Source organism: Hesperophylax consimilis, chromosome 14 (genome assembly GCF_061612785.1).
Source record: "Hesperophylax consimilis isolate HC1 chromosome 14, BYU_Hcon_1.0, whole genome shotgun sequence".
Classification (NCBI taxonomy): Eukaryota; Metazoa; Arthropoda; class Insecta; order Trichoptera; family Limnephilidae; genus Hesperophylax; species Hesperophylax consimilis.
Genome location: NC_142849.1, coordinates 19863553 through 19890492, shown reverse-complemented (window position 1 = coordinate 19890492; position 26940 = coordinate 19863553). Strand labels below are relative to the sequence as shown.

Genomic DNA, 26940 nt, shown 5'->3' with positions numbered 1-26940 from the left:
TGGGATTCGAATGATTGAATAACCTTCCAAAATTCGATCAGTATCGGAATATGAAGTATCTAAACATAATTTGCTCTTGTTAAACACTGTTTCAACTTTAATGTTAGTTGCTTGCATATGAATAATACATAAATTCTTCGGTATATTATTCAGGACATAAATATAATTTGTGGATGGAAGAAAAGGCCGAAAGTTTTTCAATTAATCTAAATATGATATGATTAATCAGTACTTAGTTGGTCGCTATTTTTCCATTTACATATTACAGTCCATGTAGGAATATTTTTGTTTCCCGTGTTGGTTCATGTAAAGCAGGGTTGTCGGAGGTAAATAAGCTCTAAATGTTAAAAGTTATAATAAGCACTTTGACGTTAAATAATTCCTGTAAATCATATCTCTACGTATTAGAGTAAGTAATGAAGAATGCTATGTAGATTGACCAATTTTCTCTGATGATATTCCCCCCTGGCATAGAATTCCATCTAGGTTCGAAATACCTAGATCTATGCAAAAGTAATCCCCTGTCTTACCGAACGGATTGCAATCTTCAGAATTGGATTGGATTGCTGAGTTTGTTCAGTGACCACGTATCGAATTAAATGCATCATACCCACTGGCGTCAGAATATTCATTAATATGTGATTGTACTAAGAATTATACCTCTGTTTTCAACAACCGATGGTAAACTTATATTATAATCTCGAAAGTCGAATATCATTTTCCTCGTATCTGTCTGTTGTCTCTTTTTAGGAAGTTTGTGGATTCAGTTTCCTTTGAGATGCTAAATAATTAGAAATATTATTATCTTGATGGAGAACAATAGTTAGGGATAAGCTCGGAGGGAGGTATTTAATATCGTTACTCTAAGGCACAGCTTCTCAAACTTATTTCAACCTTCGCCCACTTTGAGATTTATAAAAAAAATCTAGTGCCCCCATATTTTTTAACTTACCGTTTTACATTTCCATCTGTTGCGTATCTGAATATTAGTCTGAAACACCTATATACCTAGTCGTTTCTGATTGCCAGTCGGGTGGTCTTCCAGTGGCGCTGCGTCGTCTTATTCAAAACCCGCCAAATTAATCAATATGTACTGGTATTTTTCATTCAACAATTATTGCTTATTAGAATTTCTCACCGGAAAACTTGTCTCGCAAACATCAGTTTATCATTAAAAATAATAATATTTGATAAATCAAAATATCTCACCAATAAATGAAAATGTAATGTATCTCGACGCCATCTATCAAAATATCTCACCAATAAATGAGGATATAATGTATCTCGACGCCATCTATTAAAATTTCTCACCAATAAATGAGGATATAATGTATCTCGACGCCATCTATTAAAATTTCTCACCAATAAATGAGGATATAATGTATCTCGACGCCATCTATTAAAATATCTCACCAATAAATGAGGATATAATGTATCTCGACGCCATCTATTAAAATATCTCACCAATAAATGAGGATATAATCTATCTCGACGCCATCTATTAAAATATCTCACCAATAAATGAAGATATAATGTATCTCGACGCCATTTATTAAAATATCTCACCAATAAATGAGGATATAATGTATCTCGACGCCATCTATTAAAATTTTTCACCAATAAATGAGGATATAATGTATCTCGACGCCATCTATTAAAATATCTCACCAATAAATGAGGATATAATGTATCTCGACGCCATCTATTAAAATATCTCACCAATAAATGAGAATGTAATGTATCTCGACGCCATCTATCAAAATATCTCACCAATAAATGAGGATATAATGTATCTCGACGCCATCTATTAAAATATCTCACCAATAAATGAGGATATAATCTATCTCGACGCCATCTATTAAAATATCTCACCAATAAATGAAGATATAATGTATCTCGACGCCATTTATTAAAATATCTCACCAATAAATGAGGATATAATGTATCTCGACGCCATCTATTAAAATTTTTCACCAATAAATGAGGATATAATGTATCTCGACGCCATCTATTAAAATATCTCACCAATAAATGAGGATATAATGTATCTCGACGCCATCTATTAAAATATCTCACCAATAAATGAGAATGTAATGTATCTCGACGCCATCTATCAAAATATCTCACCAATAAATGAGGATATAATGTATCTCGACGCCATCTATTAAAATATCTCACCAATAAATGAGGATATAATGAATCTCGACGCCATCTATTAAAATATCTCCCCAATAAATGAGGATATAAAGTATCTCGACGCCATCTATTAAAATATCTCACCAATAAAGGAGGATATAATGTATCTCGACGCCATCTATTAAAATATCTCACCAATAAATGAGGATATAATGTATCTTGACGCCATATATTAGGAGATTTAGATACTGTAATAAAGTCGGTTGTTTTTATCGCCCACTTTGAGAAAGACTGCCCTAAGGGAATAAGTCTCAGAAATAAGGATAATAGCACGTTTCTACAAAAGGTTCTCCAAAATATGCTATGAAGGTTTTTCGTGTTTGTCAACCTTGGCTAGGTTAGATTAGGTAGGCTATGTATTCGTTTGATAAACAAGTCAGGTTTGTTACTTTATCTGTTGTTTATTCAAATATTCATACTATAAATTGCCACGTGTATCGGTACGCAGGTATCAAAAACTACAACCTGATGATGTGCCTAGGTATAATATTTATCGGATAGCTACTAGGATCAATGTATTAGTCTCATATAGTTACATGATTTACTGTATCTTTTTCCTACAAATTATTCTCAAGTTCGCTTCAGCAGTAACTTTGTTAATTATTAAAAAGAAAACGTCATTAAAAACGTATATTTTGTACCCTTATCAAAACGGTTTCGCCAAAATGTTTGCTTAACATTGGTTATATCCAATTAAATTGAGCTGGATGAGGTAATTTATCATTATACCGATGGTCAGTTTTATTTCTTTCATTTAAAAAAATGTTATGCTCACTTGAACACACGTCGATTTTCTTGATCTTTCCATTTAGGATGATTTACATAATCATTTTTCCTCGTGTATAATTCGCTCGAAAATAATAATAATTTTCTTCACACAATATCTCTACAGAAAGTGTATTTGTAGACCCGTCTGTGACGGATTGTGTTGTTATTTAATTTGTCATAAGTTTATTTAAGCTGGTATGTTACTTATGTATGTATAATGTATATCTATGCCACATTTTATGTAACCGCCTCGGAGTCTGTGCCAATTGCCAATACATATCCATCATCTCGAGTACGTGCTCATGTAAGTCTATGACTTCCCCTGCTGGGGTATTCGGTGAAATTTCAATCACCATATTATGATACGTATACATTTGCGAACCGAAACGCGAACCGAGCCACGAATTACAGGAAAGCAACGAACCAACTGCAAGCGGCGTTTCGCGCCATTTGCGGTTACTTTGTTTCTTTCTCATAAGTTGAGGTTCAGTTCGGCAGTTCGGCTCGCGTGTGTATACGTAGCATTACACGAATAAAGGAGAACACTAGAAGTGCCTTTCACATGGATTTGAATGGAAATCAATGTCGGCACTGGCAGTAAAGTAGTACTTTTTAGTTCTAGCCCGTTTAGCACGCGCTCTGTCTCTCTCTTAACACTTACCTGACATCGTATGTCGCCATTCCATTTTAATTTCATGATAATAAACGCAAATAAAATTTAAGCAAAGAATGGTCAGACTTTTGAATCATGAAACACGTCCACATATCATTTCTTGTGTTCTTCTTTGTGCTATGGTAATACATAATAATGCTCGTGCATGATAAATCCAGGCATTTTTTGAAGATAAACAATAAAATCTCTTAATCATTTCAAAGATATAATATGCGAGGCCTCTACCACGTTCCCGGAACCTCGTTTGAACCAGATGGGTCCCCCTAAGTGTTTGATCGATTTGTAATTATTAACAACATACATATATTTTAATAACATTACAGACTTGGATCGGAAGCAAGAAAGGACTGAAAAAATGTACCGCTGAAAACCTATATAATTACATTTTATTAGCGAATTTTCGGAAACCAGACAACTTGAAAATTCGGTTAGGTTTATAGGTTGGTTTTAAACTTTCAGATTGTATTAAGGCGTGTTGATTTGTCTTTGTGTTGAGTTTTCATGGAACCGAAGTTTCCATCTATCATTATTCAGACAAAGGTTGCTTTCCCACGAGTGAATTTACGTTTTAATTTTCGCGACGTCTCGACAATATAGAGGAGTTTGTGTTAACGTCCTCGAGTGTGAAATTTTGGTACAAAAGTCGTTCAATAAGTCGCGGTTGGTCATGTCATGACTAACATATCATTTTAAATTGATCTGAAAGAGACGCGGACACCGAAACCTTATGCATCACATAATGAATAAATTGTATTATAGCCATGTAATAATGTTGGTATCTGATGACAAAGTACTGCAGTGGTTTAATAGGTTTTTGTTGAAGAATATGTTAATCGGTTTTAATAAACGTATTATCAAAGTTCGCCGGCTATTTTTTTTACTGTCCTCTGAGACCATGCCGTACCAACAAGCATGGCGATTAACCTATACAACGTACATAAAATATGGTTTTTTTTAACATGATTAGAAGGCTTGATGAGACTGGGGAGAATTAAATAACTAGGGAGTGGTGAACACTTGTGGAGGAGGTCAAATTCCAGCATGGCATATATTGCGTTGCACCTAGAAGAGTAAAGAAGGAGCAATAAAAGGAATGATGGGACTAGAATAGGCAAGAAGCGACAAGAAGATGTAAGAAAAATCAAGATGAAGGAAGAAGATGCAAAACGAGACCAGGAGAGCCAAGAAGGGACAAGAAGATACCAAAATCTGCAAGAAAGAGCCTAAACGAAGCAAGATAGGAAAGAAGAGGCAAGAAAATTGAAAGGAAATGACAGAAGCGAAAAGCGGAAGCCAAAATAAGCGACGATCAATCAATTCCTTATTCCTGCCCATTCCAAATTCCACTATCGGTTTATTAGGTTAGCATGTATATCGGTATACCGGTCGGTCCAACCTCCTTCTCATCCCCAGAACACGTATTCCCAGTCCTAACAAAACAGTACCCCCCCTCGTGTAGCGGTAGCACCAGGACAGGAGTGCTCCTGGCTGGAGTGGTACACTAACATTGTATCATCCCATAAATTGCGTTGCACCAAGTTGGAAAATAGATTGTTAGATAATGATGTTTGGGATTTTGAATTTCCCTCTGACTTGTTACGTGATCAGCTGTTGGCTCTTTATCTCTCTCGTGTAGGGTGGGGCGGAGGTGTGTCCTGACGTCACAGACACACACACACCTTGTACACAACTTGTGTCTGTGTGTGTTGTATCCAAGCATGTATGCGTGCACATGGCATGTGAGCTTGGTTCCTTCTGCATGCCAACAGGCGTCACGTGAGGCCGTCTATTTGGAATATTTATTAGCAAACAATTCTTTTTTATTTACACAGCGCTATGTTGTGCGCTAGGTCAAACTGAGATAATTTTTGATCTGATCGCTAACGTTTCGAATTAATTATGTTATGCATCTTGCTACGGCGTATCTGAAAATCAAATTTGATTTATCTTGTGAAACCTTTTTTGTTGGAAGGAAATTAGACGTACTCAAAGAGTGTTTTCTGTTGCACACTTTTGAACAAATATCGCTTGATTAGCTTATCAGAATATTGGTATAACTTTTTTTTCTGTTTGGTATTGTTTGCCGACATGTTATCATAAATACCATTTAAACAATTTTATGTTTTATCTTATTTTTATACTTATCGTAAACGATTAACAATTATTTTTAACTAAAATAGCGTTTTCAGAAATACAGGCTTATCATTTTTTTTAAATGACACGTTTGAATGTATTCGTGCACACCGATAGCATCGAAAGTTTCAAAAAAGGTTTATCGAGCTAGTTAATAAATATTTATTTAGAGTACAGAAGTAAGCCATTATAGCCTAGCGATCGTATATAGAGTACCTAGTTATACATTATACAGTATGTCTGGGGCTAAAATATTAAACATTGGAATTTCGAAAAAAGTTTTTTTTTTTACTTCTACCATCATGTAGAATCACCTCCCGAAGTTAGCGCACTTAACCCCCGGAGACCCTGTATTTTCAAATAATAATGTCAACAATAATTAATAATTTACTTATTTTTTATTGGATAAAATAAAAAAAAAGATTTTCCTCTACATATAAGCTATACCCTTTGTTCTTTATATTTTATTTGTACAATAAAGAATATTTAAATTTGATTTTGGATCCATACGTCAAGCGCTAATAATTATTAAAAACAGGAAACCACTTCAAAAGGAATTTTCTCTTTAAAATGATTTACTTATATCTACATATTAAATGTATAATATCTACATATTATATCTACATATTAAATGTACAATATCTACATATTAAATATATATTAATCCACAAAAAACGGCCACAAAATATTCAAAAATTTGTATGCAAGAATTATTTCAGTCGTGGAATATATTTTTTCGAATATAAAATAATAATTTTCTTCTGCTATATGGTCTCCTTCTACCGCTGATAACTCCGCTGCAACTTCTTTCTGTTACATTCATCGTTTATGAGAAAGTTTGAGAGGATACAACGGTGCTATCAGCGGCACTACGCCCAGTAAAGTATTTTAAATTAGGAATATAGTGTATGTCTGGTATTTTGGGAACATTATCATCTGGTAATTACGAGAGGCGGATGACCACGTGACGAGTGAAGCCCTGTTCACATAGAAGTAAAAAATTCATCATAAGTATTTGTTTTCGCTAATGATGCTTGCTTAGAAGCGCTCCGTCAAGTTGGACAGATTTCCTACGCGAGTTTATGTAACGTTTAACACTTTTTTCAACAGATATTTTTTTGCTGTAATACATCTGTGTATATATATTTTTTGGTTTGACTGCGGATTCGTCCTCCTCAGGGTCTGACTAAAATGAGTGAACCGCGCTATCACTTACTGCTGTAAATTTTTATAATGTCTTCCAAATTCAGCGTGTATGTGCGTGAGTACCACCAAAATACCTTCCGAGTGTAAGTTCGGTCGTAGCTAGGTGAAAAACCTTCAGAAAACTATCACAATCTTAGGAGGTCTTGTTTCGCAGAATTTGAACAAATCATCAATTTTCAAAGTTACCGTGAAAGTTTATTCAAGTTCTGTTATGATATCATTATTTCAAAAAATTGAAATAGCAGAACTGGAATAGAACTTTCAGAGAACTTGAAAAATAACTTCAGTTTTGTGAAATAATTGGCCAATAATAATATAAATACAGAACTTGAATAGAACCTTCACAGAACTTTTATTTTTTTTAATTTTTTTTTTATTTAATATTTGAAAAAATATATTTTTACATAGATAAGTATACAGGATAAAAAAGATATAAAACAATAGAAATTAAAGTAGCCTTTCCTCACCATAAAGAGACAATGCTCTTGTGTTTGGTGAGGGAATTCTAGTTCAATTATGTACATGTTAGTATTAAGGTAAATAATTTATAAAGAAACAACACAAGATTTAAACAATAAATAAATAAATAAATATTACTTCTAGATTTAAGTAGTAAACGTATTTTGGACTTATAATAGTTTAAGGTAATTTTTTTAATTCAAGGGGAAATTCCTGAATATTTTCGATATTTTTTAAAAGGAAGGTTATTAAAATAAATTATGCCTAGATAAAGATAGGTATTTTGAATGAGCTTAGTGTTAAATTTTGGGATTTTAATAGTTTTCTGGTATCTTGCTGATGTATTGAGTTGCAAGTTATGAGTATTTGACTGCATTTCTTTGTAAATTTGAAGTATTGAATATTTTTGATACATTTTGTCTACTGTAGGTACTTTGAAAATTGTAAAAAGAATTTCCGTAGAAAATTTTGATGGTTTTTTCAAAATTACTTTGATTACCAATCTTTGAACTACTTTAGTGGGTTCAAAATTTTATTAAATGTTCCTCCCCAACCAATAATACCATATTGTAATATAGATTGAACAATCGCTTAGTACACTCTTTTTAGGTTTTCCAGTCTAAGAATATTTCTAAGTCTTATAAATATATAAATACATTTCCTAATCCGTTTGACGAGTTCACAAATGTGTGTTTTCCATTTAAAATATTGATCTATATATACACCAAGATATTTGATTTTTAATGTTGGACTAAGGATAGGACAAGTTTGGTTGCAGTTAGTTCTGCCACATTTGTGTTGGTGTATTATAATTTTTAAATCTGGTTCTGATTGAAAATGGGATAAATTTTGTTTTTTCTGTGTTTAGGAAGAGAAGATTTTTATCGAACCAAATTTTCAGTATATTAATATCAGCATTTGCCAAGTTATTAACAGTATTCCAATCCGTACCTTCGATTATTATGACAGTGTCATCAGCATACAATATTATTTTCCCGTTTAGTTTTTGTATGAATATGTCATTAACATAGATGATAAACAGTAACGGACCCAGAACTGTACCTTGCGGTATGGCGAAAGTCTACTTTGAAATTTGGTGAAACAACCCATCCTCAGGACGGGTTATTTCAGAGAATTTGAACAATTCTTCAAATTACAAGATTAATTTTCAAGTTCTGTGAAAGTTCTGTTATTATTTCAGTTCTGTCAAGTAATTAGCCTTTAATGATATATTAACCGAACTTGAATACGACTTTCACAGAACCCGAAAATGAACGTTGAAATTTGATGAATTGTTCAAATTCTATGAAACAACGCTTTGAGAGATCAGAGTATGGAAAATTGCATCGCGCTGAAATACTCATTTTGTGAATGGGGCTTTAAGTTATGAAGGCATCAACATATTTCTGTGCCATATTGTGTGTGTGTTTTTTTATCGTCTCTTGTCTCGTAACTAGTTTATTTTTAAATGTTTTTCTGGCCGTTCCGTCGGAGTTATTATTATTATTACTTTATTACCAAGTCCCAAAAATGCGATTTTCACTTTTGTTTTTGTCGGGTTCTTTCAAGACAAAAACATATTGTAGTAATGATGCATCAAAGTTGATGGAAGTGCGGAATGGGAAGAAGATAGAAGAAGTAGCCGCGTAGTTCATATCTGATCAGTGATCTGTGATCTGATCATTGATCTGTGATCTGATCCGTGATCTGTGATCTGATCCGTGATCTGTGATCGGATCAGTGACCTGTGATCGGATCAGTGACCTGTAATCGGATCAGATACCTGTGATCGGATCAGTGATTTGATTAGTGATCTGATCATTGATCTGTGATCTGATCAGTGATCTGGGCAGTGATCTGACCCAGTGTTCTGTGACCTGATCAGTGATATGTGATCTGATCAGTGATATGTTATCTGATCAGTGATATGTGATCTGATCAGCGATATGTGATCTGATCAGTGATATGTGATCTGATCAGTGATATGTGATCTGATCAGTTATATGTGATCTGATCAGTGATATATGTGATCTGATCAGTGATCTTTGAGCTGATCAGTCATCTGATCTGAGATCTGTACTTTTTCATGTTGAGTTATTTTTAGTCTTCGACCCTGCGGTAGTTAATGAATCCATGTTTAAACAATAAAACACGACAGAGTTCGAACGAATGAAGCGACGAGTGTATGCCAAGATGCGTTATTTTGCGTTCCGTCCTCTCTGCCTACCCCTGTGGAAACGGCGTGATGGTTAGTTATTTAGTTCAGAGTCGGCTCTATGATTCGAAGTTCGTATGTTTCTTTTACTTCTGACTTACATTTTTTTAAACTGATTGTTGGCTACATTTATCGCATCCATAAAAATTATATCCTGTCTTTCCGGCTTGCAAAAAAAATGCTCCGATTTCGCGGATTGTCATTTTCCAAAAATCGCGTTGGTTTCAAAAATACAGTTAAGAAAAGAAGATGATCCTGAATGTCTTAGAATTTTTGCCTGAATAGAAAAAAAATGATCCAAGTGGCCTATTAGAACTCATCATTTTATCATTTAATGCCTACTTAACGATTTAACTATCACTAATCTGATTTCTTATGTACAGAAATGATCGAAAGCTGTTTTGAAATGAATCAATAAGTCATTTTAATCCCCGCTTATTATTTCTACGTTTTCACCAGTGCTGTCGAGAAAATTCCGCGAAACAACAGGATCTTGCTGGTTTAGTTATAGACATTATAATTTGTAATGTTCCAAGTTAGGTCAAAAATAAATTATACTATGTTTTCAATTTCTTCGATTTTTTTTCCTTTCTCTCCGTCGTGGTATCCGTCGGGTTTCTCAGGGATTCCGGATAGTCTTTGTACGAAATTCAAATCTTCCATAAAGTGTTTTCAACTAATGGAATATTTTTGAAAATGGCAATTCAAGTTAACCCTTTCAGACCTGAATTAAAACTGGCAGTGGTAAAACGTATTTAATGGCTGATGACACTTGATAGTTTAGAAGTTATTGCTACTTTAATTTCAAAGAACATTAGGTCTCACTTGCAGGGCGTTTATCGCGTAAAACGACAAATCTTACACTGTATACCAAATATGGTAACCGGATAAATCATCACAATGATAATTCATCACATCTTAAAAAAGTTATATAAAGTCATGGAAAGTGGTGAAACAAAAATTTTATTAACTGGGTTATGTAGGTTAGGTTAAAAAAAAATTTTCATCGTTTCTAATGACTTTATAATACTTTTTGAAAGTGTGTTGAATTGTCACTGTGTTGAGTTATCATGGAACCACCAAATATATATTTTTATTTTTATTATAAAAAAATCAACATTAAAAAATTACCTTTCAACGTACATCGCCAAAAGAGAAAAACTTCGGTCGAGATTAAACACAAAAATCATCTTACAAAATTTAAAAATGGCTACCGCCTGAAATAGTGCCAAAAATTAAATAAAACATTACAGTGCAAAGCCAGTTAACACCAGCAATTGGAAACGAAATTTTTTATTCGCTCTTTAATAAATTCTCACATCTATGTATTTATAATTTACGCACGGTATAAAAGGGTTAAATTAATATTATCTGGTTATTTGTAACCCAATATTGTTTGATCTTATTTAAAAAAAAAAATAGTTATATCTTCGTATGCTTGGAGTACATGAGTACATCTATTGAATTGTTTTCTTGTTCAAGTATAAAAATGAATAGATAGTTATTCTTTACGTGTTTCCGTTGATGACCGGATAAATCATCACAATGATAATTCATCACATCTTTAAAAAGTTATATAAAGTCATGGAAAGTGATGAAAAAAAACTTTATTAACTGGGTTAAGTAGGTTAGGTTAAAAAAAAATTTTCATCGTTTCTAATGACTATATCACTTTTTAAAAGTGTGTATTGTCACTATGTTGAGTTATCATGGAACCGTTTCCGTTATCCAGAAAATGTGCTAATCAATGAAATCATGTATTTACGTGTTTATAACGCTGTAAATTTATCTCGATAGATTAGAGTTGTTTTTCTGGTGCAGTAAACAGTTAAAAGCTTGTCTTTATTATTTTGTTCTCATCTGATGTTGTTTGCCGAAAATGATCGTGACACGAAGCAAAGGTCGCGTTTTATTTTTCTTGTTAATGTCAACATCACGTGGGCACTCCTACTAAACTTTTTTACGACTTTTTCGTCACCTCTGCTATTTAACACTTAAATATGATTTATGTGGTAGAATAATAAATTATATTTGTGACTTCGCCTTAACTTATCAAATGTAACTCTAACTTAAGGTACCTCACTCCTACCTGATCACCTTTCCTAATGAGTTAGATTAGCAATGGACATTATCGAGATAGATCGAGCGCCCCTGTCTGGGCAGTATAAAATCGGGGAACTATTTCGCCACCCTATTGGTTGGGCATATTGGTTATGAGACGGAAATACCAATTGTAAAAATTTCTTTCTACCAAATAAAAATCGAAATATTTTGAAGTCCCCCTTTATGAATTGCGTCAATTTGCCACAACTTTACCGGGGAAAATACTTCGACAAGAGGTGGGCAACGAAAAAAAATTCGACAATATCTGAGGAATTCATTTTAAACATCGTTCGTTTCTCAAAATGTTATCATTCTATTACTAAAACCACAAAGATGACAGATTAAAGTGTTGTTTCCCACAACTAATCTGAAAGATCGACGTGACCTTTATACCCATCACACGATGGAAGGTTTTTGACCTTTAACATTTATAAGTAGGTATACCTAAAAGTAGGTCTTTTTTGTTTGGCAATAAAGGTAAACATTCCCAGGTTACGAATAACTTGACAATATTTGATTTCCACCTATTACCATAATTATAAGCGGAAAGTGTTGTTCAAGATCGTCTGGGTCGACGATGGTCTGGCTCATCTGGGTCCCACCCAGGCGTCGCGTGTTCAATTCTTCGTATGGATAAGTCCTCCATCACGACACAAGCAACATTTTCCGCTTACTGTTGTGGTAGTAAGAGATTTTCAAATATTGTCAGGTTATTCGTAACGCGGGAATGATTGTCTTTCTTTTAAAATTTAAAGAAATAAAATGATGGAGGACTCAGCTGTCGTAGGATTGAACCAATGATGCCGGGAAGGATCCCGACACTTTAGACCATTCGGCCACTATACGGTGCCACATTTTTTACTTCACTCCTTACGCGGATGATTACGTCGATATGGTTGAAATTTCCGCTTAACACCGGCCGCCTTTTTCCCCAAAACGCAAGCATTATTTTATTTTGTGAAGTTTAGGCACAAATGAAATAATCTAAATAACTTCATTTGCCACATTATACAATAAAATCATATTCAAAAAGGAGTTCGTAGGTAGGAAATTTTACACTTCGGAGGGTTTTTTTTATAGGCCTTGCTTTAATAGAATTTTTACTCGTCTAATTAAAAGATCTATCAAAAAAATGCGATTAAAGCAAAGGCTAAGATGTTTTCTACTCGCAGTATTTAATTAAAGCGTCTATAATATTTCTAGGCGATCAGATTTTACGACAAAAAGATTTGCATTACTTCGCATTGCTAATAATTATTTACTAATTTGTTTGTTTGTTGGTTTGTTGTTTAGGTATCCGTTACTCGATGGACGTGTGCCGTGATGAGGTCACCGCCCTTTCCGCGCTGATGACCTTCAAGTGCGCGTGCGTGGACGTGCCCTTCGGCGGCGCCAAGGCCGGCATCAAGATCAACCCCAAGGAGTACTCCGAGCACGAGCTGGAGAAGATCACCCGCAGGTTCACCCTCGAGCTGGCCAAGAAGGGATTCATTGGTCAGTGTACCCTCATTACTAATTACTTGCTCTCATACCACCGCCCCGAGAACCATCTATTCGATAGCCAACATCTCTACCGTAGGCACCCCAAGTGGTGGCTACGTTTGGTGACTTAGCAGGGGTGCCCGGATGGCATGCCCACCAGCTGTGAAGGACTCGATCTGGAGAGGCCGGTTGAGAGAGACCCTTTCACCTCTCCAGCTGGACTCTCTTGAGCCTTGCACCGCACTGGGAGGGATGATTCATACGTCCGTCACTTCTGGACACAAGCAGTATTTTTTTTAACCTTTAGTTTTGCTATCGCAATTATATTCAGGCTGATTTTTTATGTATTTTTGATTTTTCCGTTTTTACTGTTTTTCCAATGTTGACATTCTGTCCTTTCACCATCCAAATTTATCCACTCCGTAAACAACTTATCATTGGGCTTTGTACAATAAAATTAAATTTTCGCTTGCAGATGTGTACACTGTACATGTGTACAATCAACGTATAGAGTATTATATAAAAACCTATACCTACTATAATTTGGAAGACTGTGTATTATGTTTGTTTGGTGGATTACTGTGCCATACTCCCCAGGGCGAAACGGCTCCGTAAACAACAACATCCCTTAACAACTGAACCCTTAATTACATGAAAACAACATCCTTTCGTAATCAAATATGTTTCTGTTGTCTTCTAAAAAAATATTTAATCAATACAATTTTATATGTGTGTATACTGTGTATGTATCATTCTAAAATTCAAATATACATAATTCTTATTATTTTCGATATGTAACATTCGAATATGCATAATTCTTATTATTTTCGGTATGTAAAATTCTAAAATTCAAATATACATATTTCTTATTATTTTCGGTACGTAACATTCTAAATTCAAATGTACATAATTCTTATTATTTTCGGTATGTAACATTCTAAAATTCGAATATGCATAATTCTTATTATTTTCGATATGTAACATTCTAAAATTCAAATATACATAATTCTTATTATTTGCGGTACAAATATATAAAGAATTTATACCGTCGTACTTATAATAGTTTCTTTCATTACTTATTACTAGATACATACATCATTTAACAGCACAATTATAAAAAAAAACCAATAACACTGAACTTTTTTTTTGATAATTTTTTTTTAAGGTAGCATATTGGGTATTTTTTTTAAACACATAAATTGAAATAACTTTGAAAGGCATAATAATTGGACCACAACGTAATCTGTCTTTTTGATTGCAAATAACCTTCCCTATTACCGCACTTGGTACCTTGGAGGAATTATTCCTCCATGATTGGTACTTCATAAATTGATTTTGAATTCGGAGACATTCGTGTTTTATTAATTATTTATTTAATGTACCTGCTTTCGTAAAATTCAACATGAATCGAACTCATAGATTGAAATCATCTATACCCCTATAATAATATTTATGCACTTGAACTTTGAAGCCATAATATAATTATCTGGAGAGGATAGAGTCATTTTTTAAATATTAATTTCCCTTACTAATATAATCACACCTCAAGGGCGTTTTTTTTAGTGCCGCAAAGTTGATACTAATCTTGGCTAATCAACAATCATATGATAAATTATTGGTCTAGAATGGTCAACAGTAATTGAGTTTAATATTATTGTGTAGTTTATTAATTTATGTAGTATCTTATTATTGTTATCACGCGGCAACCGTACTGTTACCAACCTTATATTAATATTATGATGTCTAATGGGAGTGTTGCATTAATTTATGAGCATGCTAATCCAAGGTTAAACTCATATAAACTCATAAATTTAAACAAATTGAAAGTACAAATTTTAAAATAAAACATCTGTTTTTGTTTCTGTGTTTATGAAAAACTGCAGTATTTTTTACTCGTATATCTAAATTTTCATTGGATTATTTTCCCTTTTTATAGCCTATCAAGTGGGTTTATTATTTTAATATGGGGAACAATGAACATTTTGAACAACAATTCATAATTTTTTGTTAACCGCTTTAGTGCTGAACCAGTGTTCTTTGTTTTTAAATCACTATGTGATTTTTACTTATATTAAAGACCTGAATTTCGCGTTTGCTTTTGCGATAACGCAATTTTTTACGCTAACTTCCATTTTTATTCGAAATTCAAATTAATACACAAGCCAATCAGGGATAGGGGAACAAACCAACTTGCGCGGAGCGCGGAATGCTGCGTTATCGTTCCACTTTCGGTGATTTTTCAATAAATGAATCTGACAGTATACATGCAACTCGCATTGTAATATCACTATTCAGTCCTCGAAAATAAAATCTGCTTTCGAATTACTAGTCATTTTTACAATGCTGCGTAAAAAAACCTAACTACATATTCCCTGGGCAAGTCTATTAATTTGGATGTATATGGAATTTTCGTATTTTTCGCGCGATTTTCCCATATTTTAAAATAAGAAAACAATATGTTTTGTCTACGGTTTTGACAAGTTTATATAGCCGTACAATGGAACGCAGCTAACTTAACATCGAAAACGCAAAGAGTTAACATAAAACCACTTTTGGTTATGATTTAAGATTTTCACGGTCTAAATATATTATTGTGATTTATTTTTGAGGTATTGTGCCGTGTTGTGCTACCTCCCTCTTTAGCCAACGTTCCGGACAGCATTACAGTATCCTAAACGTTGGCTAAAAAGGGAGGTAGCGCAACGCGGCATAATAACCCAAAAATAAACCAGGATAAAATCACTTTTGTTGCAAAATACCACTGCTTTTACTAAAAATTAACACCGCTTTTATCAAAATTTCCACAAAAAATAACTCGATAATTTTTCTTCTTTTTTATGCATATTTGAAATCATACTTTTACAAATACTGTCAGCCGATTTATGTTTCAATTGAATGTTCAAACAAAAATTTGCTCTATAAGTTTAAAATAAAAAAATGTCTTGACAATATTTTATAGTAACATTATATCATTTTTAACAATTTTACTGTAAAGGAATAATTTTCTAAATAATCTAATAAATTCCGTAAAAAGAAGTCACAAACTAATTTATTACAAGTTAGATGTTTATAAAAAAAAAAGCACTTTGCACGACTCATTTGACCATTAATTCCCAATTAGCACTTGCAAATTTAAAAAAATTACAGTCATATCTCTACACAATTAAATGCAGTAGGGTGTCCAAATATGAAAACAGTAATAGTTGATGTCAGTGATGCAGACTTAATTTTATTACAATTATTATTCTGCAATAGGTATGCATTCATAATGTATACAACTTTTTGGAGTTTCCATTTTATCTGCGTTATTAATTTGGTTTTGGATTTTTTTTTTCTCATTGAACACTATAATCGTTCTTTTTATCATTATTAAATATTTGTAACAATGCCTGATGTTGCATTGCAGGCCCCGCGATTGACGTGCCCGCCCCCGACATGGGAACTGGCGAGAGGGAGATGTCCTGGATCGCCGATACCTATGCCAAGACCGTGGGATACAATGACATCAATGCCCATGCCTGCGTCACTGGCAAACCCATCAACCAGGTACGTCATCACAACACCCTTACCGTTTTACTTCCACCTAGCTGAAACCTTCTTTACTTTAACAGCTGATCGAAGTTTCTACGTCAATAAGCAAGCAATCAATGTAAAAACTTTCAAATTTCACAAAAAATTATTACGTGACTTGTTCCATGTCGATCATAACCCAATCATTGTAACCTGCTCACGAAGCAACAATGAGCGATCAGGTTACTTTTTCAAAAAGATTCCATCGTCAGCACCCTTTTGTCCCGTGATGGTTGCCAGTGTGGCAAGTGAGCATAGATGTATGTATTTTGTAAACCAAACATCTCGTTTTCGTGACAGACAAATAGAGATGGTAGATACCTGACCTGAAATCTAAAATAAGCTATTTACCTTCTTTATCTACGTCAACCGAAAGTACGCGATCAAAAACTCTTTTCTGTGGCATTTTTTCCGTGTGTAAAAGTACCCAATAAAAAGTGGGTACTCTTGAACGACCGGGGTCATGTAAAATGATCGATCGACCCAGCTCTAACCTGTAACTACTGAGAAGAGCCTATTTTATCCAGTTTTTAAGTTAGTCTTCCAGTTATTACTCAGTCATTACATGAAGCACCAAGCATTAAAAAATTCAGGCATAAGTGCAATGCTTTAAATTTTGCCAGATTACCAAACATGGAAAATTTGAAACCGTATGGTAAGAAATCAGGTTTCTCCATGAGTCTTAGAATCCACGAATTGCAAATTTATTAATAAAAGAACTTATTTTTTCGTACTTAGGGTAAATCTCTGACTGCTCTGTAGCATAGATCAACAATCCATTAATTTTTTATTAGTACTGTTGAACTTTCGAAGCATTTTCTAGCCCTGCTTCTTTTGTGTTCCTGGTACAGTGCTGTACTTTATAATATTATGTTCTTTACTTAAGTTATAATATTGCAATCATAAAAGCTGATTACACAATTATTTACTGATTACGAATCGGTACTTTTAATTTTAACTGTGTAATTAATCAACTTGTTTAGTGCCGTACGTAAGCAAATAAAGATGCAATGAGTGTCACATTTTAATTTCCACCATCTGCTGAGACAAAGCTCTGACCCGATTAGAAAGAGTTGGCAGGGAATAATGAATGCGTTAATAGAGACCGTGGCCCTGATTGTGTAGCTGATATAGATCTTGATGCTAAACTGACAATAAATTCTTCAAATATTAATGCGCTACTAATATCAGATTTTAAAAATGGCTAATATAGATTTAAGGACTTTTTTTTAATAACTTCTTTCTTACACCGTCAACAAATGAATGTGGGATAAGTATGAGCATAGGCAGAGCTTAGGCATATTCATAGTGGATAATGATTAGAAGTAACGCAATATTCGGAAACTGGTATTACTAGGGAAAAACTGGAGAATCATATCACATTTGGAGTATCTTTCGTTTTCGAGTAAATTGAGTTCCAAGTTCGAATATTTTAGGTCAAATTTGAAAATAATAAACCCTTTAGTTGCCGTTATATATGTAAAAAGTCAACAGTTTTTTGTATCTCTATTTGATATAGATTCACCAGTTCCCCAGTTGTACCATGAGTTTCCGGACATCTCGTATTGTATTGGTGTTATTGCAAGGAGGGTGAAAATACCTGAGCACCCTTTATTAAATGATTAACTCCACACAGATCGTTTCCCTCGGAGCCTCTTTGGGGATGCTGTGCCGGGGGGTATTTTTAAGGAGAGGAAGGAATGAATCTATAGGGGGAACGAGGCACAAAACTGAGAAGTCATGTTAGTCACAAGTATGAGTGATAAAAACCAGTTGGAAAATGAAAAAGTGCGCAAAAGTCTTACATGTTAGAATGGCTGCACATTCTTGATCTTAAATTAAATCGAGAGTCAGATATTCTCCTAAAGTTTGTAGTAATATTAGATCAACATATAAATATGTGTAATACATCAGTGGAAAATTCCAATGGATATTTGCAATCAATGTTCTCCGACTTTCCGTGTTATTCAATTCTATGATATTTTTTACATTGTACCGTAAGTGACATTGGCAGAACATCTCAGTATACATTGAATTTACATACATGTGTTCAAACATATCTGATTCCTCTTTTAAATATTTATGGCAAACATGAGAGTTCTCATGTTTGCCATCTCAATTTGCAACATTAAAATGACTTATGGCAGGAGACTTGTTTATTTTTAATATAAACCCACTTAATGTGTGCCTCACGAAATCTCTGACGAGTTGTCATTAGAATCACAAACCAATATTGAATTATTTGGTTGTTGTTGTGATAGGTTTCACGAGTTTATCAAATTTATTTGTCATGCTTTTTTTGTGAAATGGGCAAAGGGAATTTCATTTGCACAAACTCTTGAAATGAACATGTGATATCTTTGTGAAATGGGCACTGGAATTTCATTTGTACAAACTCTTGAAATGAACATGTGGTATCTTTGTGAAATGGGCACTGGAATTTCATTTCTACAAACTCTTAAAATGAAGATGTGGTATCTTTGTGAAATGGGCACTGGAATTGCATTTGCACAAACTCTTGAAATTAACATGTGGTATCTTTGCAATGATTATATTTTGGATCCAACTCCTGATTATGGCCCTGATGTTATATCAATAATGTATGAGCAATTTTACCATTTAAGTCTGTCAATTGTCACAAATAATAACGGGCATATTGAATGAGGTAGTAGTCAAATATACCCATTCCTTCAACTTTATTATCTTCCTATTAGTTTATACTTATGTACTCAAAACACAAACTCCAAAGCTGCTAGAAATTCAATGGACAAAAATATTTTGTTGAGAATAATCACTTCAGTTTCATTCTATGTACGAATAGAAATATCAATGACATTATAAAACTTATAGACACGTTGTAGAGATCTCAAAGTGGCAAGCATAAGAATTGCCATCCTTTCAATTTAGTACTAAACTGTCACTGCATGAGGTTGTGTGCTATCTCTAACCAAATTGCGTAAATAAGTATTGCGTAATTGCTAGATGAGTAAGTGTTTGCATTACAAGGCAAATACTAGTAAAAGCTAAGGAATAACATTTCATTCTCATTTGGAATTTTTACTGAACATTTTAAGCGCCATTAGAGAAAGTTAGATAGTGAACCTAGCATTACAGTATAAGAAGGACAACCTACTGGCAGAAGGTTGTCTCATACAGCGTTCCGTATTCGTCTTAGTGTAAGCGAGTAAGCAAGTAAGAGTATCTCAATCACACCCGTGAAGCAGAATGTAGTATTCAACGCAACGTTTAAGTATGTAAACGCTGCCCGGTTCTATATCCATTCCATTCATACATACGTATTCTTTGAATGTCTATCTTTGCTGTACATAAATTAATCTTTGAATAAAGAATTTACTGGAAAAGCAAGTGTGTTTGTTACTTTCCACATTTTGTGTTAATTTTTTGAGACAATAACGTGTCTGTATCTTAAATTATCGGATAGAAGTATTAGATTCGGTAATTTATCAGACGTAATCGTTTGACACACAAGACTGTAAATGGGGCCGGTGATCCCAATCTGTGGAGGCGTGAGATGTCGTCCTTCAGTGGCGTGGAGGGGTAGAACGGGGCCGTCTCTGAAGCCGCTGTAGAGCTGGTCCGATCGCTTGTCGCTTGTTCTTGAGCTGATTCTGAGTCTGGTCCGAAGGGGTAGGCAAGTCCGTGGTCCAGGGTGAGGCGGGGGTCAGAGTGAAAGAAGGCGAGCAGAGTCGGAAGTCGGAGCGAGGTAGAGGGCAGAGCAGAGAGAGAGGTGTAGAGCTGGTGGTGGTTTCTGGAGATCTCACGTTTTGAGGGCCTGTTGCCCGTTTTATAGCCGCCAGCGGGCGCACGACGCGCACACGGGCTCACTTTCTCTTTGATTCCTGGAATCCGTGAGCCGTGTTTGCGACGCTATCGCGGCGCCCCGCCGCTCGGCCGGTAGTTTCGGGCCGTGGCCGAACGTGACCACGGCCTTCCTTTGTTTGGGCACGATCCTCAGAACCGTGCCCGTGGGACGTAATGACGGCGTACCACCGGTCATTTGTGACGCTATGACGGCGCATGGCGCACGGCACGGCTTCCCACTACGTTTTGGCACGGTTCTAACAATAGTGCCCGAATTAAAATATGATTATGATTTTACCAGCTCTCACACTACTTCTCTGCCCGTATACCTCTAGCCAAGCTCCGACGTTTCATTTATTGTATTGACATTACATATTGACATTAAATATACATTTTTACATAATTTTTCATACATTTACCGGCAGTTTATTCAATTTAAGGACAGGCAAAGTTAAGGTAAATAGCAGATTTTAATATGTGGCGACCGCGTCCGATCCCGGAGCAGTACGTCCGTTACATGTATAAAATTCTAAATGATGCATTTGACATTCCAAAATTGCTTGTATTGATAAGCTTTCAGAATCCAATACGTAATACTAGAAGTCAGAATTTATTTCAGTGCAGAAATTCTGGGACTAACTACCATATGCATTCCCCATTGCCCAAAATAATAATGGAGGGAAATAATTATACCGAGTTAATTCATTACTTAACAAATGCAAAATATTTTTACTGAGGCGGTTTAGTTATGTATAATAAATAATGTATAATGTTTACTATTCATTTGTAAAAGTCCCCTAAAAATGGCGTTAATAAGTAAATAAAAGTTTTTGCAATATTACTGGCTAAAATGACACATTTGAAATCGAAAATCAAACAAATTTTTATATTTAGGTAGTGAGTTTATGTTTTAAAATGGGACTTTCCAAACAGAATACTAAGTGCCCAGGTACATCCCGACCTACTGCATGTTTTCTGTTACATTATTAAATTAACGTTTACGTATTTGTATCTTTCCAGGGAGGCATCCACGGCAGAGTGTCCGCAACCGGACGAGGAGTTTTCCACGGACTGGAGAACTTCATCAACGAAGCCAACTACATGAGCATGATCGGTGAGCTTACTGACTTGCTTACTGCACATATTCTTTATTTATGTTGCCTGATGATAGATGCAAAGATAATACGAATATTTAAAACTAAAATAAAAAGCTGATTACAAAACATACGAAGATCTGAATTAGAAAACATACTAAAGAACACCAAATACGGAATTAAACAGAAACCTCACAACTGCACAAAAAACACTACACAATATAATAATTCTTTCAGCAACTTCATATTGTTCAAATAATTAAATTCTAATATGTAAATGATTAGCTCACCTTGTTATGATACGTTATACATCCGCGATCCGAACTGCCGAACTGAACCTCAACTTATGGGAAAGGAACAAAGCAACCGCAAATGGTGCGAAACGCCGCTTGCATTTGCTTCGTTCCTTTTCCGTAATTCGTGACTTGGTACGCATTCCAGTTCACAAATGTATACGTAATTACAAAACGAAAGATAGTCACACAATAATTTTTTATTTATTTCTATTAATATTGATGTATCAAGGCCGGTAGGTACGGTAAATTATTTACAAATAAGGCAACAGATCCACTCTTATGTTCCACATATGCTTCACACATTTGTACATATTATATGCATTAGTTTTAAATTAATATATTTGGCCTGAATAAAATGGTGAATATTCCGGTTATTCTATATTATAACATTGGGAATACAGTGCAGCAAAAAATTGTCGATAGACACATAACTTTTTGTCATATGATTTGCTGTACAATTTTGTACATATTTACGCAGCTCTAATTTTAACACGCTTCGGACGGGGAAGGTATTTCTACCCGTTTGGTCGATTGTTGCTTAAGGACGGGAAGGGTATTTTTACCTTTTGCGCCGGCCTCATTTCAATGGCAGAAAAGACGGAATTTTTCAATGTTTTTACATGAATATTATATACCAATCTCTTTGTAAAGGTCCCAACTATATGTACATTTAAAAATTTATTCGTGCCTTTCGTTTACATCGGTATTTCAACAAAAGGATAGTATATTATTTGTTAGTGAAATAATTCAATTCCTGGAATGAGGATTTTTATGACCGTGAAACCCGATTTGAATCTCTTTCTCCGTTCCGCACCCACTCAACTCCTGTGTGCAAGCGAGCGAGAGATGTCGGGCGTATTTAAAGAAAGCAGGTATGAGCAAATACCGACAGGCGGACCGTAATAAACATATTACAAGGTTAATTGAGTTGCATTTCAAACAATATTCGATTTTCGTTTAGTACTTTTATAGCTTGGGTATGCTAAGTTACTACTATATAGAAATTTTTATTAAAATATTTTCGAAGATATATATTAAAACAAATTCGCACGGGACCTTTATTTTCGCCCGTACTCAGCATAGCGCCAGCGCAAAAAATACCCGGCCGAAATGTGTTTTTATTTACATAGCTATAATCATGGAGAAAGAAAGAGAGCGGAGATGGTCATACGAACATTACCTACGAGACTTTTGTCGCAAGGGATAGAAGTCTGCGGTGCAGGGGGGAAATTTAAAATTCACATACATGTTCATCGCCGTACACTTGCCAAGTGTTAATCAAATTAGCAACAGATGACGCTAATAAATTTATTTTTTAAATTATTTTGAATTTTAATAAAACTTGTTTTGAAATGTAACAAAGGAAATAAACAAATATCTTATTTGTATAATAATATTTAAAAAGCCAGGCGACATTTACTAGATAATAAAAATGCATTTTATTGTTTTCTTTATTTATTTATGTAATTATGACGAGAGGCACCAAGCGAAAGGGGTCTTATATGGCAAAACATGGCTGAAATTCGAGAAATATTATAAAAAACGACAATAAAAATACTTTCACGTGAAAATCAATGCCATCCCTAGTTTTTAACTTTCTTCCTTATGGTTTTTACAAAATTTCATGCTGCATTTCATCCGTCTGCTTACGCCGAGCGGTGAAATCATGCAGGCCTAGTAAGCCACGCACAATTGGGCCTAGTTAAGTTTGTTTGATGTGTTGTGCCCAGTTGCCTTAGTGCCATCTCCTCTATCTTCTTTCCTCTAATGCTGGGGGAAAGTGAAACCCATTTTTTCAACTTATAAGACAAAAAATGTTCTTATATAAATTAATTAGTTTTCTAGAATGTCGTGAGGACTTTTGTGTAGGTTTAATTTAATAATACAATATCTTTTCTGTTTCTAATCAATGCACATTTCAAATAATAAGAATAATTCTTAGAGGCGTCATTTTGTACAAATATTTTTTATCCCAAGTTCAGTTTTCCCGAGGTGAAAATATTTACTTAACGGCGTTACTATGTGCCACTTTATGTGTGGTCCTCATAATGTGTACTCCAAATATCGCCGGACAAACTGGAGTGTTTGCTTGGTGGTTCTTATTTGGTTTGCACACGATTGTGTAAAAAAAGAGAAACACAGAATGAAAAAAATCACAAAGATTGTTATGTTTATTCAGGTAATAAGATTTTTCCCACTATTCAAACACTGTTTTCTATATTCACCAGTATTTTTTTATGAACCAATTAGATAAAGTTTGATGAAACAATTTTTTTTAAAGTGACATTAATATTTAAAGATTTGGTTTGAGGTTTGTGTGAGTATGTAATAGCTTAAACATCCTGTTTTGTTGGGCAATACGAAACATGAATTCGGTTCATCGTTATTCAATTGCTACTTTTTTTTCTAACTTCAATTACATATTAGGAAATTCAAACAGTTTAAGGCCCCATAGTTAGCGTTCAAAGATGGTTTGAAAGGGAGATATGTAAATACGAATATTAGAGGGAGCGTGATAGTATTAAGAAACGATAATAATTAAGCGAGAAATATTTAATAAAACACGACTCGTTTGAAATAGAGCAAAAATCTCTCGACAAATGCTTCAGTTGCGTTTAAAGACACACTGAATTTTTTCTTGCCTATAACATATTAAATAACAAAACAATATGTGTTTTTAATAATTTTTAAGGCTTTGCGATTTTTTTTCTATCGAGGGAATTTCATATAATTAATGTTTCGGCGTAACAAATTCTTTAAAATTTTGTGTATTTTGTTCAGGAACCACCCCCGGCTGGGGAGGCAAGACCTTCATTGTTCAGGGCTTCGGAAATGTGGGTCTGCACACTTGCCGCTACCTTCACCGCGCCGGCGCCAAGTGCACCGGAGTCATTGAGCATGATGGCTCCATCGTCAACCCCGAAGGAATCGACCCCAAGGTATGATAATTGAATACACCTCGATATTTTACCAGCCAATTAGAACATTTCGAAACGTAATTTTCATGACCCTGATACACAGATAATTCTGTTAATTTGATTTTTTTTTTGGTAAATATACAGAAAAGTGGAACACGGTTAATAAAAAAAAAAAACACTTTGTATCAGTTCGATAATCATTGCATTAGAAGTAAGTGTTTCAGTTTCCAGAAATGGAAAAAAATGCATTTTAATAGTTTTTCATTAAAAATAAAATCGATTGTTCACTTGGCGGCCATTGTTTTTGATGTGAAAGTTTTTTGTTCTCTTTTTTCACCCTAAATACAAATCTAAAACCAAAAATATGTTCTTAGTTTCGGTTTAATTACAACTGTTTGATAAACTTGTTGAATTCTGCTGGACGCGTAATAAGCAAAAAAAATCCACAACAAAGAACTATCTACGTCGTGGGAGACGGTAAAAGATGCATTAAAGTTCCATTTTTTCTCCATCGAAGTTAAGTTTGAAGGTTTGGAAATACGCATAAATTATTAAAATAACACAAACTAACACCCTAAAAACCTATTTTGTGCTTGTTTACTTAAACCCCCGACATAAATAGTTGTCTCCATTAGATATTTAAGTTGAAATCAAGTGTTGTTTTTTTAAAGAGCCTTTGCATGTAGCGGAATTCGACAAGTTTACCAAACATTTTAATATTAAAATATCAAAATATAGTGTGAAGAAAAGATGCATTATTTTCAATTTTCAGTCACTGAAATAGTTTGTCATCCAACTGATACAGTTTTTTATTGCTGACATAAAATGCATTTAATGGACTTGACATTCTAAGGACGGGTTGTTTCGGAGAATCTGAACAATTCATCAAATTTCAACATTCATTTTCAAGTTCTGTGAAAGATTTTTTTAAGTTCTGTTTTTATTTCAGTTTTGTCAAGCAACTAGCCTACAATGATATAAAAACAGAACTTGAATAAGTCTTTCATAGAACCCGAAAATGAACGTTGAAATTTGATGAATTGTTCAAATTCTCCGAAACAACCCGTCCTTAATTGCAATGCATTGATTGATCCGTCAGTCAAATGGGTCACAGTTTTCTCAAAAAATGGTTATAGTACAAAATGATTTATTTTGATAAATGGAAACTTCAAACAGTATCTTCTTCTTCTCCTGTTTATCAACCACAATTTCCACATAAACAATTAGGCAAACAAAATAATCACTAATCTAAACACTCACTACTTTTGCCACCCAATTTTTTTTTCCCTGAATAATTCCTTTCCTAATCATTTTGTTTCACTTAAAAAATGGAACACCTTCAAGTAAAATTGAGGAAAATCTACTAAAAAAGTACCTACCCTAATTAATTTCGTTTAGTACCTACCATAATATTATTTATTATTCCACTAATTCATTATTTCAGCGGAGGGATTTGGCTGCTAGTATGATCATCATAATAATTAATGATTATGTGTATGAATTAATTGAGTGATATTTTTCCGTAGGCCCTGGAAGAGTACCGCATTGAGACCGGAACCATTGTTGGCTTTCCGGGAGCACAAGCGTACGAGGGAGAGAACCTCATGTACGAGAAGTGCGACATCTTCATCCCCGCCGCCATTGAGCAGGTCATCCATAAGGAGAATGCTCACAAGATCCAGGCCAAGGTAAAATCCATATTTTTATAACAAGTGAGCTTCTTCAGTCTTCTTTCCTGCAAATGTTTAACAATGATAACTGATCTGATATTTTGGTACTTTGCAATGATTATATTTTGGATCCAACTCCTGACAATGGCCTTGATGTTATTTCAATATTGTATGAGCAATTATACCATTTTCTGTCAACTTATAAATAATAATCTTTTATTGATTTCTACTCTTTTATCATGAAGTGATTCTAATTGCCTGGAAAAAATATATTATTTCCATAAGAGGCCTGCGGTTAAACCCTCGTGGTCCACATTTCTGTCATCTCTGAGGAT

The 26940-nt window shown here is 34.3% G+C and overlaps 1 protein-coding gene across 1 annotated transcript in view; it reads left to right on the top strand.

Annotated features, from left to right (window-relative positions):
* The window catches only part of Gdh (glutamate dehydrogenase, mitochondrial), a 56113-nt gene that overhangs the window by 19793 nt on the left and 9380 nt on the right, over positions 1-26940 (top strand). Inside the window, exons 2-6 of the mRNA XM_089639614.1 lie at positions 13047-13247; positions 16642-16781; positions 21648-21741; positions 24799-24956; positions 26462-26623. Coding sequence (XP_089495740.1) covers positions 13047-13247; positions 16642-16781; positions 21648-21741; positions 24799-24956; positions 26462-26623 — 755 coding nt within the window. The remainder of the gene's footprint in view (positions 1-13046; positions 13248-16641; positions 16782-21647; positions 21742-24798; positions 24957-26461; positions 26624-26940) is intronic.